Genomic DNA, 16,181 nt, shown 5'->3' on the forward strand with positions numbered 1-16,181 from the left:
CTTTCCATCAGCAACCATGAACTAGGCCGCAATTTATTTTTGTTATTTCCTGTCACCTCTTGGTCTTGACTCCATATTTAGGTGTTAGATATTAATTTCCTGAAGTTTTTTTTGTTGTTTTCCCCAGTTCCTGGATATTTGCCTTCACCACCACATCCAACAAACAATAGTGAGAAGATCTCTGGCCCATCCAGTCCGAACACCGAGGGCGAGCGAGCAGACAGTACACCAGGGATGACCGCAGGAAGGTAGGAGTATTGTGTGATTTATGTCAAATTATGAGATTACTGCTTTAAGCATCTGCCAAATCCTCATGTCTCACAATTGTATTTCAGTTGCTCAGATGAGCAGGCTTTTAAAGGACTGTGTACCCACAACGGAGCAATCCCAGCCAGTGCAGGTAAGACAAGAACCTAGGTTATAGCAGTATACGCATATATATCCATATAAATATATATATATATTGTGTGTGTATGTAATATATATATTTTAGAACTACACATATAAAAGTGTCATTGCTGATGTTGTTTACTTTGTGCTCAGGGGATAAACTCCGTGTATCTCACATCATCGCTGGATCGTTGTCTCTCTTGTGCCTGCTACTTTTGATCTGTACTCTGCTGATTTACAGGTGCGTACATAGGATGAAAGGGGTAACAGTGAGGGGGAGGGGCAAACAGCAGATCGATAATCGTTAGACCTTTATATCCAAGACTCTGACAGTCCCTCAAGGCAACTGTCTGATTCAGGGGGTAGCCAAAAGCAGGTCACATCCGTCAACTGCTGTAATAAAAGGGAGATAACCGGCGGCGTCATTGCAGAGGAAGGGTCAACTGTCCAATTCGAAATCTGGAACGGGCTGCAGGGTAAGCCGTAGTGGTTCAGTGAATGATGCCCCTGGAATAACCGGTAACATTTGTAATAGGAAAGGCCCATATGGGTGGAGACTAGAAGTAAGGATATAGGAGGAGGAGGTGCAAACCAAGATGACCTCCACTAGTGAAGGGACTCCAACTGATCAAAGTGGAGCCTAATGCGATTTATGCGTGATCCGCTTCTTTGCTATGAACAATGACCGGGCAATAATTGGTCTGTGTGTGGTGAATGGGGTAGAGACTATTTTGATGCTCGGAAGAGTAAAGTAGGGCACATGGATTCTGAACATGTTGAGTAATCTCTGAAGAAACATGATCGGAATGAGGGTGGTTCACAGCAATTGTGGCACTGTCATGGGGTCCGACGAAGGTTAAATGGTTAAAAATATAGATGAATTTTAAGTGTTCCTACATTTATTTGGTTTCTCAGGCATCGTCGGGCAAAGCTGTCAGACCCTTCTCTGGGAACACTGACCTACAGCAACCCCTCCTACAGGACATCTACTCAGGAGGTGAAAATTGAGGCTGTGCACAGGTCAGGGGCTTGTCATCTGCAAAGGCATCGCAAGGAGGTGAGCATCCAGCGAGGGTTGTACTGAAATGTGTAGATGAAAGGCAGGGGCGTATCTTAAGGCTCATGGGCCCGGGTTCAAGAATTCAGCTTGGGCCTCCCTCCCCAACACAGCCACTACCAGACCCCTGCATGCGCCTATGCCCAGCCGCCTTGCCCAACAGCCCCCATAGTATGAGGAATAAAGAGGAGTTCCAGATCCAAATAACACAGGCATGAGCTCAGTACGGTGCCAACCAGGGAAGGAAACTAATATATATTCAAGAAATGAAAAAAACAGTCAAGAAAAAGGATATAAATATCAAAGGAAAGAAAGACCGAAAGAAAAAAGCCCCCATAGTATAATGTCCACGCACAGTATAATGCTCCCATAGTTGCCCCCAGACAGTATAATGCCCCATAACTGCCCCATACAGTATAATGCCCCATAACTGCCCCATACAGTATAATGCCCCCCATATCCGCTCACCATACAGTATAATGCACCCATATCCGCCCCCCATATGTGCATAAAAGAAAAATAACATAATTACTTGCCTATCCTTGTTCTTATGCCGGGTGGGGTAGATCCTTCGCTCCTCCGGTTTATGCAATGAGTGACTCGGTGCAGACAGCCGCGATGACGTCACTACATCGCACCTGCCTGCGTTGAGCTGCTCAGGGCGTAGGGAGTGCTGGAGCAAGGAGCCGTCTGCTCCTTGCTTCAGTATTGAATGGAACTGGGACCTCGGTGAGTGACTCGCGATCCCCGGAGGTCTTCACACAACCCCCCAGGAGGTTGCGACCCACAGTTTGTAATGTATTGTGCAGTTTGCGGTGAAGAGGGGGGGCTGTAATTTAACACTCCCCCTCTCGTCTCTTCACCGCAAACACAGACCGCACAATACAATACATTACAATACAGACTGCAGCTCATCTGGTGTCCTCCGCACCGGCTCTTCCACACTGGCTGGAACGCCCCTCACGTGACCGTAACCAAGAAGTGCTGACTTCACGGCACAGAAAATGTATTTAATCAGCACGCTGTATGGCAACTTGGGCCCTGTCGCAACTGCGACCCCCCCCCCCCTCTATAGCTACGCCACTGATGAAAGGGTGATTGTCATTTTGTGTCACCATTGACAAAGTTTTTGTAATGTTCAAAAATATCCCTAATTTGAATTTATATTTGAGCATCATGAAAGGTGTATGAGGATAATCTCTGTTGGGGCCACGGGTTCGCTTTAAAATTTGGGTTATCTTCACGAATATATATCTCACCGTTTCCGTGTCCTCCATCTCATCCCTTGCAGCACTCCACTCCCTCTGACAGTCTCTCTCCTTTTCTCTTCTGAGTTCTTCTTCTACCTGCAGGTATTGGTGGTTGCTGCACGCGGTTGGCTCTTGATCATTTGTTCTAGTGGAAATTCTTAATTCAGTCCTTAAAGACTTGTTTACCAGATTTCTTAAGGATCCAGGTATATCCGGGCTGATGCGCACAGCCGTATTAAGGATCTGCGCTGTATGGCTCCTTCATAGACTGCTGTGGATCCATACTATACCTCCCTGTGCCTCCAATTTTATACAGAGATACATGGAGGAATTTTTTCTCTCACTTATCCTTTATAAATCTGTAAAATAGAAAATTGTGGCATTCTCCATCGCATCCCATATTATGGAGGTATTTTCCTCTAAAAGTATTACTTTTGGGAAGCGCAGGGTGCCTCATTGATGCACCATAGGGCAAGACACGGATTGTCTATGGGACTGTAATACAGACCCTTACGGTCTTCGAGTGCCGCCGTACAGCCTAAATCTCTGGTTGGCTAATCCACCTGTCCTAAAAAAACCTGTGCATCTGTAAGGGATCTGGTAATTTTCTTCTTTTGGGTGCGGGTAGTTTTGAAGACCATTTGCTTTTTTAGTATTCCCGATCCATTTGTTTTACTGTGTGAGCATGAACTGTACCGAACACATATTCTGCCTTCTCACTATCATTTATCGTGAGGGATGGACTTGCCCATTTAGATTAGTCCTGCTGGACTTTTTTTTTTTTTTGTTTTTTAGTTATTTGTATCGAATAAATATTTATTTATTCATTTTAAATTGAATTTTTAAAATTAAAAATGAGATCCAAAATGTAAAAAAAAAATCTCCTATGAAAGCTATTGGCAGCTGTAGACCGATGTCTCACCGGGATTAGCCATGGGTGAGATATCTGTCTTCAGACCACCCTGAATGGTGAAAACCATCTTCCTTTTGCCATAAAAAAAGAAAAAAAAACACATCCTGTGGCTCCGCTCTTACCTGGTCATTGTCAATATGGCCCTGCATGGCTGAATCTATTCTTCATACTAAGTTAAAAGTAATTTCTGTGGATATTTCTTCAAAAAGTGTAGCACAAGAAGAATATTCTTGGGGAATTTTTTGCTGAGTTTTTCTTGCTTGAATTTTTTTTTTACTCCATAGCCCTTGCTGTGACTTCTGGCTTTGGGTTCATTTATCTGTCATAACATCTGTCTTCTGTGTTTCTGTACTGCAGTTATGGGTTGTGTGTGAGTTTTTGTGTTTTTTGCTGTTTGTTTTTTTTCCTCTTTTCTTGCTTATGCGTTGTGTTTTTCTTTACTTTTTAATGCAGAGATGTAAAATAAATGCAAATCATGCTGCATTATACCTTTTGCTGTCCCAAGTTGTACAAAGATGAATGCGTTTTGCCTTCCCTGCCAGTCATTCCGTCATTTCAATTTTTGCAGGCTGTCCCTGACAATGGTTTTACCAAAGAGAAAATCCGAATCTTGGAGGGCTTTGGCTTACTGGCTGGGGATGAGAGTGAGTGGGATGATCTGAAGCAGGTGAAGCCATCTCGAGCCAGCATCCTCCGGGACCACGTGTGCATCAAGACTGACACGGTCTCTTTACAAGCCAGCACTGCCTCTCTCGACCTGACAGAGACCCAACAGCTGCTTCAAGAAGAACAATCGGAGACGGGCAGTGTCACCCTCCCACCGAGCCCTGAACGTAGAGTCTCCTTACCAGATACTGGCTGGAGGGGAAGACACCTACCCTCCACTGAGAGTGAGGTGTGAGAAATGGGGCTGGGGGAGGCATAGGTTCTGTTTAACCCTCCCCAGTACTACTCGACTAATATGGAGTCTACGTATCTTCCTTGAGCGCTCGGCTCTGCTTCCTTACACTTGGACAAAACTGGACTCCTCAAAGGTCTGTGACCGAACGCACGTGAAGGGCAGGACTTGGCGTTATAATGGTACATGCCCTCCTGTGTGTCAATATTTGGATGCTGCATTCACCTTGTCGGATGGACTGGATTTATCATCTTTTGGTGACTAACGCTCAGTTGAGATGTCATGCTCCGGTGGTCTTTCGAGGCAAAGTGCTAGGTTTTGTATTCATTTAGGTTGTTTTGGACCAGAAGAACTGTCAGAGGTCAACTCCAAAACCTCAACGCTTAGTGATTTACTGACAAACCGCATTGGATTGCAGTAATGATTTGGACAATACTTCGATATTTGCCAAATGATATTGACCTCCAACGTCTGTGCCAGGATCGCCTAGGAACATAAGATAACTAACTCGCCTCTTCTCACGCAACCTGCAGAGCCACCAGAATGGAACGTAGCTCGGCAGGCCCTGTCGGCACAGGAAGGGTTAAGCACTGATCTTCACGGGAGTTTTAAAAATAAATTCTAATTTTTATACTAAGCCGGAACAAAAAGGAACTGTCCGCAGCGAGTTGTTTATTTTATAATGTTTTAACAAGGATTTCTGGATATTTTTTTTGTTTTTCTATTTTATTTAACCCCTGTATTTTAGACTTGTTGTGATAACTTAATATAAAAATAGATTTTCGTATGTGGTCTTTTCTTATTTTCTCCTAACAATTCCCATTATGTGAAAGAAAAATGTTTCTGCCTCCGGTAATGAGATCTGCTGCTTCACAGATTATACTTTGTAATAGGAAATAATGTCACTGTTGTATATTCAGCTATAGTGCTGATCTAAACTTTTTGGTGCCATTTTTATGACCTTTAGGCTCGGGCTAGACGACGACTTTGGCTGTGACACGGATTGTGGATCGAAAGATCGCTATGTCGCCCTGAAAGTCAATGTTGTTGCGTTGTGACTCATAGGTTTCTGCGATCACAACCCAAACCTGCTGGATTTTTTGTGACTGTCCCGCAGTTTGCAATACGGCCATATTGACTTTCATTACCTGCGATGCAGCCAGGGCGACAGAGCGATCTTTGGCCTCCTGACCTGTTTCGCAGCCAAAGGCGCCGTGTAAGGCCAAACGGAGCGCCCCTGAGACAGTCGTGATGCGATAAACATGCAAGTAAAACGTCCCTTTATCTGCAAATTCGTGGGGCCATTAATACACCCTTTTATGGTCGCACGATTTTGCAGGTAAGGGGTTGTTTTTCCCGCATTAATGTGCAAAATTACAGGGTATTTGACAGTTGCGCCGAACATGGTGTTGACTCGTTTCTTGGACGTGACACGACTGTGTCAGGGACGCTTCGTGTGGCCTTACCCCTCAAAATGCTGCCTAGTTAAAGGGGTTGTCCCACCTGGACACACACCACTTTTTTAAAGGAGGACACGTTAGTGATCAACTGATCGATGCAGGTCCAGCAGATGAAACCCCGAGCAGCCAGCTGTTATCGGGCCGGGTGGCCAAATGATTCTGGAAATGTGGCTTTAAATGGCTCCCGTTCACGGGAGTAGGCGCTAAATCCCCCAGAGAAGAAACTGCTTTTTAAAGAATCTCTGTGCTTTGGCTAATAGAGGTAGGTCCTGAACAGGCCCCCATATGATGACCATGTGCCCTATTACGGCATATGGACATAGGTTGTTCTAGTGGGACAACCATGTTTAAGCAGTAGTACACCGGCTCCTATATTACTGCATAACTACACAGATTTACATGTAAAATATAATTTATTTACGACCACAGAAGAAATGGGTATAACCAAGAACAGGCCGAAAATAATATTTACCAACTTCCAGGTCTTAAATTTATTGGTTGATTTTTTTAAATTTAAATCCACTGTAAATAAAAGGATCACATTCAGCTGTATTATACAATCGGCCGGTTCCATTCTGCAGAGACGGTTATAAGACCATCATTTTCCCAGACATATTCACTTGTCCCTTGTTATTGGGTCGGTCAGTAGGTGTTAGGCCAAATGGGGACTGCGGCACTTGGAAGAAAACTACAGGTAAGACGAGTGCGGACTGATAAAGTGTCTGTTTTCTTAGTAGCGTTGTGATGCAGAGCGTTCTTTACTGATGGTGACTCCGTCAAGAGAGACTTAGAAGAATCCTACACATCTATGCGCCACCTCACCTAAACACCACAATGTGAAATATATTCCGCACTGGTACGGTCACCGTTGCGTTTGCAGGAAGATGCAGAAAGTTGTAAGACACGTGGACCTCCACCCTTAAAGGGGTTATCTGGGTTAAAGGAAAAAAATGATGGCCTATCCTTAGAATAGGCCATCAATATTAGATCCGTTGGGGTCCGACTGTCGGAACAAGTGAATGGGACAGTGGTGCAAAGCCTTTCCCGGCTGCCACAAATGTAACAGCCTGTGCAAGTACCAACAGAAATAAAATGGATTTAACATTGAAGAGGTTATGCTTAATTTCATGAGTAGACGTACCATAACGGATGACGCTGGAGGCTGGATAAATACTTATGTAGGGAGCTCCCCCTAGTGGCAGCTGCAGGTAACCAATATTATATCATTTCATGGGGTTGTCTGGTTTCAGCAAATTAATGTTATTTTTTTTTGTATCATTGAGTTATACAATTTTCCAATGTACTCTGCATATTAACCCCTTCCCACTTTTGGAAGTAACTGGACGTCCAATTTAGCAATTGCTTCACGTAAATGGGCGTACAGTTACATACACTTATATACAGCCGACATCCCAATGCAACGGTTGACTTCGGAGTTACCTCTGATCCCGGCCGTTTAACCCCATAGATGCTGCAGTAAATAGCGACTGCGGCATCGAGGTGGTTTGACAGAGGGAGGGGGCTTTTTCTGTTACCCATTAGCTCCACGCAATACGATTGTGGGGTGTAGATGGGTTGCTATGGCAGCAAGGGGACTAGCAAAGGCCCCAGGCTTGCAATAGCTGTATGCTCATTAGGGCTGATTCAGACGAACGTGGCATTTTTGCGCACGAAAAATATGCGGCGTTTTGACAGCTCCATGTGGCAGCATCATATGATGCGCGGCTGCGTGCTTTTCGCGCAGCCGGCATCATTATGACACGCCATTTGGATGTTTGTAAACAGAAAAGCACGTGGTGCTTTTCTGTTCACATTCATACTTTTGACAGCTGTTGCGCGAAACAGGCAGTTCGCACGGAAGTGCTTCCGTGCGGCATGCGTGGTTTTCACGCACCCATTGACTTCAATGGGTGCGTGATGCACGAAAAACGCAGAGATATTGAACATGTCGCGCTTTTTACGCAGCGGACAAACGATGCGCAAAAAGCACGGACTGTCTGTACTGCCCCATAGACTTCTATTGGTCCATGCGAGCCATGAAAACCACGCGGCCTGCACGGACGCAATTCACGTTCGTGTGAATCCGCCCTTAGGCCGTGCTGGAGAATCGCATTGTGAAGTTTCCTAGTGGGACTAAAAAAATGAATCCAAGCGGATTTGCTAAATAAAACAAACTTTTTTCCTTTTTTTTTTTTCTCCTGTTCGGGTCAGTTCACACGTTGCGTAAATACTGCGGATTTTCTGCAACGGAATTTGTTTCGAAACCTCCGCAGCATAATACATAAGCAGCAAAGTGGATGAGATGGGACAAATCTCATCCACACGCTGCGTAAATACTGAGCGAAAAAAATGCTCAGAAATTGACCTGCGATGCAGAACTTTATTCCACAACATGTCAATTCTATTTTCGTAAACGCTGCTTATTTGTTGCGGGTTTTCTCCATTGAATTCATTGGGGAGGTAAAACCCACAACAAATAGTAGTTTTGTGGCAGAATCGCTGCGCACCCGCCGCAAAAAATGCAACTCATAAAAATAAAAAAATATTACTTACCCAGAAGTCTGTTTCTTCCTCCAGGCCGGCCTCCTGGGATGATGTTCCATACCATGTGACTTCTGTAGCCAATCACAGGGTTTAGCGGTCACATGGGATGGATTTTTAAGCCACAGCATGTCAATTGTGGTTACGAAATCACCGGAATCACAAGTTTTTCCCATTTCCTAGATCTAAAACCCACAACAAAGTCGTTGCGATTTTTTTTCTTGCGTTTCCACTGCAAAGGTCAGAGGCTGTAGCGGCGATCAAATGGGATGAAACGTTGTCCCAGGAGGCCAGCCGGCCGGCTAATGCTGCGGTTCTATGCATCGGACATGCCGGCCAAAAAACTGCACCACAATTTGGTGCGGTTTTTCATCCGGAAATCCCTGCGGACACAGGGATGGATACGCTGTGTACCTCGTATGCAGCGTATCCACCCCTTGTGAACTCGCTCTCAGGGTATTTTCACACGCAAAACTAAAAACGGACGTAAAATACAGAGCTGTTTTCAGGGGGAAACGGCTCCTGATTTTCAGCTGTTTTTGAAACCACAAATGTTTTTTGAGCCCGTTTTTCTATTGAAAAATGGCTCAAGAAGTGACTTTTTTTTTTTACATGACGTTTTTCAAATGGCCGTGTAACACATGCCCCGTCAGAACTAAACGCAGTTTTTCCCATTGAAAACAATGGGCAGATGTTTGTAGGCGTACAGCTTGCGTTTTTCGAGGCGTTTACACCCCTAATAACGCGCGTGAACATACCCTTATTGTGAAAGTATTAAAGCATAAACAAAAACTATACCTATTTGGTATTGCTGTAATCATACCTACCCATAGAATAAAGGTAACATGGTATTTATCCCGCACTGTGAATAGCGCTAAATTTAGAATGCAAAAAAAATGGTGGAATTGCTGTTTCTTTCCATTCCCCTAGAAAGAGTTAAAAGGGTAATCAATAAGTGACAGGTGCCATTGAAAAATATAACATAGCCCAAAAAAACCAAGCCCTCACACCGCTACGTCGACCGAAAAACAAAAAAGTTATGGTCCTCTTAATGCAGCGACGAAAAAGATTAAAAAAAAATCCTGCAGTCCTAAAGGGGTTAATTCCTCATAGTTTTAGGATCAGTAGGAACGTTCATTATTGACTTTGTGGATAAAATTCTGTCCATGGTCATGTGATGGACACACAGGTGCACGGCTCTTTACCTGGTCATGTGATGGACACACAGGTGCACGGCTCGTTAGCTCTTATGCACACGACAGGGTTTCCCGGCCGTTCAAAAATCGTCCGTCACACGGCTGCAGTAGAAACAATAGACCCCTAATGAGGCTATCCTTGAAGCCTATGGGTTGCGTGAAAACCACGCACTGCACACGGATGCACATCCGTGTACGGTGCGTGATTTGCGCATCAATTCGATTGAAAAAAAAAAAAGATGTGCTTTGCGAGTGCGTGAATAACGCATGCCCCTCACAAGCCCACTGATGCATAACGCAACACACACGGACCAGAGTCACGCGCGTGACTGATACGCTCGCGAGAATGAGGCCTTAGTTCATAACTTTACAGATTACAGGTGGATCCTGCAGGTCAGAGACAAGCAGGACCCGCTTTCACTGAACCCGTCCGGTCCTTTTTCAAGCAGGAGTTAGGGTATGTTCCCACGGCCTATTTACGGACGTATTTCTGGCGTTTTAACCCCCGAATTATGTCCGAAAATGTGGCGCGTTAGCGTCGGCCAACATCTGCCATTCTTTTGAATGGGTCTTACGATGTTCTGTTCAGACGGTCTTTTTTTTACGCCCCGCTGTCAAAAGGCGGGGCGTAAAAAAGACGCCCGCGTCAAAGAAGTGGCTGTCACTTCTTCAGACGTAATTGGAGCTGTTTTTCTATGGAGTCAATGGAAAACGGCTCCAATTACGTCTCAAAAAGTGACAGGCACTTCTTTGACGCGGGCGTCTTTTTTACGCGCCGTCTTTTGACAGCGGGGCATAAAAAAAAATGACCGTCGGCACAGAACATCGTAAAACCCATTCAGATGAATGGGCAGATGTTTGCCGACGCTTTGGAGACGTATTTTCAGACGTAATTCAAGGCTAAAACGCCCGAATTACGTCCGTAAATAGTGTGTGTGTGAACCCAGCCTAAGAGTACAGCAGTATTATGGATGGCATGCCGTAGTTGGCGGGTGCAGGTTTTGCACGGAAGCTTCAAGTTACGCCTCTGATTTAACCAAACATCTAAGGCCTTATTCACACGAATGTGTGCATTTTGCGCGCGCAAAAAACACAGTTTTTTGCGCGTTGCAGTTGCGTGTGTCATCAGTATGTGCTGCGTGATTTTCACGCATATGCCATGCTTATGACACACGGTTTTGAAGTTTAGAAATAGAAAGGATGGAAGTGCTTTTATTTTTTCCTTCATTTCTTTATCTACTGTAGCGCGAATCACGCGGGACACACGGAAGTGCTTCCTTGTGCCGTGCACGATTTTCACGCACCCATTGACTTCAATGGGTGCGTGATGCGCGAAAAACTGCCAAATATAGGACGTATCGTGAGTTTTACGCAGTGAAAATCACGGACTTTCTGAACGGGCCAATTCACTAACATAGGTCCGTGCGACGCGCGTGATTTTCACGCGCGTATCACGGACGTAATACACGTTCGTGTGAATAAGGCCTAACATTAAGTCCGGGTTCCCACGAGTTGGATACACTGCGTGAAAGTACTGTGTATCCGACCCAGAACCCGCAGAAAATTCCGCCAAAAAAAACCGCACCAATTTGTTGAGACGGAATCTCCAGTACGTGAAAAAACAAAACGTGTCATGTTGGCTCCTCCTCCCTCTGTTCTCCGCGCAGTCCGGCCTCCTGTTTTTTCCGCTGCGGAAAACTGCAGTTTTAGGGTATGTTCACACAGCCTATTTACGGACGTAATTCGGGCGTTTTAACCCCCGAATTACGGCTTGAAAGCGTTGACAAACATCTGCCCATTGAAAGCAATGGGCTGACGTTTGTCTGTTCACACGAGGCGTATATTTACGCGTCGCTGTCAAAAGACGGCGCGTAAATAGACGCCTGCGCCAAAGAAGTGTCATGTCACTTCTTCAGACGTAAATGGAGCCGTTTTCCATGGACTCCATGGAAAACCAGCTCATTACGTCCGTAATGGACGCGGCGTTCAAGCGCCTGCACATGCCGATACGGCTGAAATGACCGGGCTGTTTTCTCCTGGAAACAGCCCCGTAATTTCGGCCGTTACGGATGCTGCCGTGTGAACATACCTTTAGCCGGCCGGCTGACGTTTCATCCCAGGAGAACGCTGCAGCCTGTGATTGGCTGCTGCGGCAGTCACATGGGATGAAATGTCATCCCAGGAGATTGGCTTGGATGGAGAATAGAAGAAAGCGTCGCTATGACAACGGCCGGGGTAAGTATTAATATTCTTATCCACTTTACACAAAAAAGTTTTTTTTGTTTTTTTCTTATTTACGATTTTTGCCACAAAATTGTTGCGGATTTTACATCCCCTATGGATTCAATGGGGAAAACCCATTGAAACAAAAGAGCAACGAATCCACAGCATAAATTGACATGCTGCAGATTTAAAATACCGCGCCGCTGGTCAATTTCTGAATGTTTTTGCGGCAGATTTTTTCTGCAGGGTGCGGAGATTTGTTCTAATCTTATTCACTTTGCTGCTCCTGTAAATGCTGCAGAATTTCCACACAGAATTCCGGAAAACTATTTTTAAAGCTAAATAATCCCAGTTTCAAACAATCCTGCGGCACATTTCTGCACCTGTATTATGGCCGCAAATCCCGGCCAATCACAAGTCAGATGGCCTGAACTAACAACATCACAGGTCCCATAGCTCGGGTCATCAGACCGGAACACGCAGCGTTAACACGGGCGCACAATTGCACCATATCACGCTCAAGTGGAACTGTCCAGAAACAGCTGTTTACACTGGCGTCATGGCTTCCATAAATGTAGTGTGAACTAGGAGCTGCTATGTCCAAGCCCTCTCCGCTCTGACACTCACCACAGCCCAGACTGGACTGAGAGCATCCGCCAAGCGCGGCACAGACCTCCTCAACAGGCCCCGCCCACCGCTTTCAAACTGCCCAATCAAGCAGCAGCCGCTGCTGTCGCTGTTTAGACCAATCAGGTTTAAGGATACTGCACAGTCTGAGACAGTTCAAACGGGCAGCCCGAACGGCGGAGAATCTAGGAGGCCCGGAGTGCCGGGTATATCACGATAGATCGCGAAGGCAGCGTGGAGCGGCGAGTAAACAGGTCAGGGGCTGGTCGTGATTCGGTAAGGGATTATGTCTGGAGACGGGATGATCGGGGTGCATGACATGGCCTACCTGGGGTGGTCTTGTATTGATGAGAATTGGGGGAGGCTGCTGTGTGGATCCAGGTGTTCTGCAGGCCCGGGATTACTCCCTGGCAGCAGTGTCTGATGAGGGTGATGGTTACATGTGAGATGGGGCTGCCTATCACTGGCGTTAGATGCTTGGTATAAGAGTGGGCATTTGTTGGTGCTCCCTGATTTCTCTCATGTGGGTGATCAGATCTGTCATAGGAATAAACCATCAATATCGTTGATCAGAACAACATTGAACTTTTGTGCAAGAAAAAACAAATCATTGGGTCTTTTTAATCTCGTTTGGCCGCAGGAGCCGGATACAAGTGATCACCTGTGTCTTCTGGCATTGTCACAGGTGATATTAATGGGGTGGGGGCCCCTCCAATGTAATGGTACGTGGGCTGTCGTTTCTGTTTCGTCATAGGAACACAAACTAGAATAATGGAGATGATGGATCCGTCACATGATTGATGTAAATTGTACCAATTGACTTTAACCTCTGTTGGGTTTCTGTCATTTTACTGGACAAAGTACACTGCGTGCGGCTCTATTTCGTCTGCTTTTTAAAAAAAAAAAAAAAAAAATGTAGAATCTGCAACAGAGCCCCCAATGCAGATGTGAACACAGCCTAAAACTGGGTTCACACGTTGCTGGAAATGGCACGGTTTTGTGAAAACTGCAGCTAAAAAAAACCAAACAGTTCTTAGGCTATGTTCACACCTGCGTTGGGGTCCCGTTCTGACGTTCCGTTGGAGGTTTCTGCCAGAACGGGACTCTGAACAGACACCGATGGAAATCAGAGGCTTGAGTTTCCATCACCATTGATTTCAACGGTGGCTGAGCCGGTGCCCTTGGTTTCCGTTTTGTCTCTGTTGTGCACCGGACCTGTCATTTTGCTGGAAGCTATAGCGTAGTCGACTACGCAAACTCCAGTGCACAAGAGACAAATGGAAACCACGGGCACCGGCTCTGTCACCATTGAAATCAATGGTGATGGAAACTCAAGCCTCTGATTTCCATCGGTGTCAGTTTGTGTCTGTTCAGAGTCCCGTTCTGGCAGAAACCTCCAAAGGAACGTCCGAACGGGACCCCAACGCAGGTGTGAACAAAGCCTTTCCGACATGACTACAGCCTTGTGGAATATCTGTTACAAGAATCCACCAATTCTCTAGGGTTTCTGCACATTGGGCTGATTAGCTGTGAGTTTTTGCAATGGATTTCATTGCAAGTCCGCGGTGTATTACAGTAGCAGAAAAGTGGATGATATCTGAACAAATCTCATCCATACTCTGCAGGAAAAAATTTTTGCTGAGAAAATGTTCCTAAATTGACCTGCAGTGCAGCGAGTTAATTTATGCTGCCGAATTGTCGCGGTTTTTCTCCATTCAGTTCAATGTGGAGGATAAAAGCTGCAGATGTTGTAAGTTTTTTGCGGTGGAAAAGCTGAGATTCTGCCACAAATCAAGAATAAAATCAAGAATAAAAGAATAAAAGACTCTGTTCACCACGTTATAAGTGCCCTGTCTCCTATATAAGGAGACCGGCGCTGTAATGTAGGTGACAGTAATGCTTTTTATTTCTAAAAACGATCTATTTTAAACCACTTTGAGCGATTTTTAGCTTTATACTAATGAGTTTCTTAATGCCCAAGTGGGCGTGTTTTACTTTAGGCCAAGTGGGCGTTGTACAGAGGAGTGTATAACGCTGACCAATCAGCGTCATACACTTCTCTCCATTCATTTACACTGCACTAGCGATATAGTTATATCGCTATGTGCAGCCTCATACACAAACACACTATAACATTACTGCAGTGTCCTCATAATGAATATACATCACTACCAGCCTGGACGTGATGTTTATTCTGAATCCTGACACTTCTGAATCTTTTCTGTGAGATTCCAGCAAGGCAAACTTAATCTCGTTTGAAATGACAGGTTACATCGTAATCTCGCGAGATTACATTTGCCTTGCTGGAATCTCTCAGAAAAGATTCAGAAGTGTCAGGATTCAGAATAAACATCACGTCCAGGCTGGTAGTGATGTATATTCATTATCAGGACACTGCAGTAACGTTAGTGTATGTGGCTGCATATAACTATATCGCTAGTGCAGTGTAAATGAATGGAGAGAAGTGTATGACGCTGATTGGTCAGCGTCATACACACCTCTGTACAACGCCCACTTGGCCTAAAGTAAAACACGCCCACTTGGGCATTAAGAAACTCATTAGCATAAAGCTAAAAATCGCTCAGTGGTTTAAAATAGATCGTTTTTAGAAATAAAAAGCATTACTGTCACCTACATTATAGCGCCGATCCCTTTATATAGGAGATAGGGTACTTATAACGTGGGGACAGAGCCTCTTTAAATTGAATAATAAAAAAAAAAAAGTAGTTTCTACTTATCCCACTGGCCTTGTAATAGCGACAGCTCCTTGTTCCTCCATCCAGGCCGGCCTCCTGGGATAAAGTTTCATCCCATGTGACTGCAGCAGCCAATCACAGGCTGTAGTGGTCACATGGGCTTCAGCATCATCACAGGCGGTTGGGCTGCACGGAGACCAGAGACATGTGTTGCTATGGCAATACCAGTGAAGGTGAGTGTTTGTTTTTCTTGCCGTTCTTTCTACAGTGGAAAGTGCAGTTTTTTTTTTTTGGTGGAATTCCCTGCGGATTCTTGGTCGGATGCGCTATGAACTTTTACAGATTGTATCTGATCTGTGTGAACATGCCCTTAAAGGCGTTCTCTATATTCCTGGTGCTATTTGGCACACTCGGGATCAGTACATGATAAGGAATGTTGATCTATGTTGATATTTATATAAAAATGCTGGCACTCTATGGTGGACGCGGATGTTGGGCAGTCCGCCAGCGGTCAGGTTCTGCTTGCCCTGTTGGGACTGGTGGATTTGTGTTTTGCATAGATACCACTCTCTCTCCTTTTATCCTTCTTTAGGGTAAGTGCACACAGGGGACATGCTGGGTAAAAGTAGACCACATATCTGTCCTGGAAAAAGCGGGGCGCTCTGCCCAAAAAAATGCACTAAATTGTGGTGCAGTTTTCTCTGGTAGAATAAAGTTTGTACTCGCCCGGTTTTCCGTTGTCATAGCGACGCGTCCCTCTGCTCTGAGTACAGCGCGTCCACCTGGGATACCGCTGAAGTCCATGTGACCGCTACAGCAGTCACATGGGATGACATGTCATTCCAGGAGGCCGGGCTGTACAGAAGAAGGTTGCGTCGCTGTGACAACACCCGGGGGTAAGTGAATTTTTATTTATTTTTTCTGCCTTGT

At 45.3% G+C, this 16,181-nt stretch overlaps 2 protein-coding genes across 7 annotated transcripts in view; both read left to right on the forward strand.

Annotated features, from left to right (window-relative positions):
* The window catches only part of LRP4 (LDL receptor related protein 4), a 64,268-nt gene extending 58,973 nt beyond the window's left edge, over positions 1-5,295 (forward strand). The window contains exons 34-39 of one of the 2 annotated variants that reach the window (XM_075837890.1): positions 128-248; positions 336-400; positions 544-631; positions 1,306-1,447; positions 2,739-2,799; positions 4,179-4,265. In XM_075837890.1, coding sequence (XP_075694005.1) covers positions 128-248; positions 336-400; positions 544-631; positions 1,306-1,447; positions 2,739-2,780 — 458 coding nt within the window. In that variant the 3' untranslated portion in view covers positions 2,781-2,799; positions 4,179-4,265. Of the gene's footprint in view, positions 1-127; positions 249-335; positions 401-543; positions 632-1,305; positions 1,448-2,738; positions 2,800-4,178 lie in introns of both variants that reach the window. The other variant, XM_075837888.1, reaches the window with a different exon arrangement.
* Positions 5,296-12,672: 7,377 nt separating this feature from the next.
* The window catches only part of CKAP5 (cytoskeleton associated protein 5), a 39,340-nt gene continuing 35,831 nt past the window's right edge, over positions 12,673-16,181 (forward strand). For 3 of the 5 annotated variants that reach the window (XM_075837891.1, XM_075837895.1, XM_075837896.1), the window contains exon 1: positions 12,674-12,831. The gene's annotated coding sequence lies outside the window, so the exon portion shown is untranslated. Of the gene's footprint in view, positions 12,832-16,181 lie in introns of all 5 variants that reach the window. The other 2 variants (XM_075837897.1, XM_075837892.1) reach the window with 2 other exon arrangements.

This window comes from Rhinoderma darwinii, chromosome 9 (assembly GCF_050947455.1).
Source record: "Rhinoderma darwinii isolate aRhiDar2 chromosome 9, aRhiDar2.hap1, whole genome shotgun sequence".
NCBI lineage: Eukaryota > Metazoa > Chordata > Amphibia > Anura > Rhinodermatidae > Rhinoderma > Rhinoderma darwinii.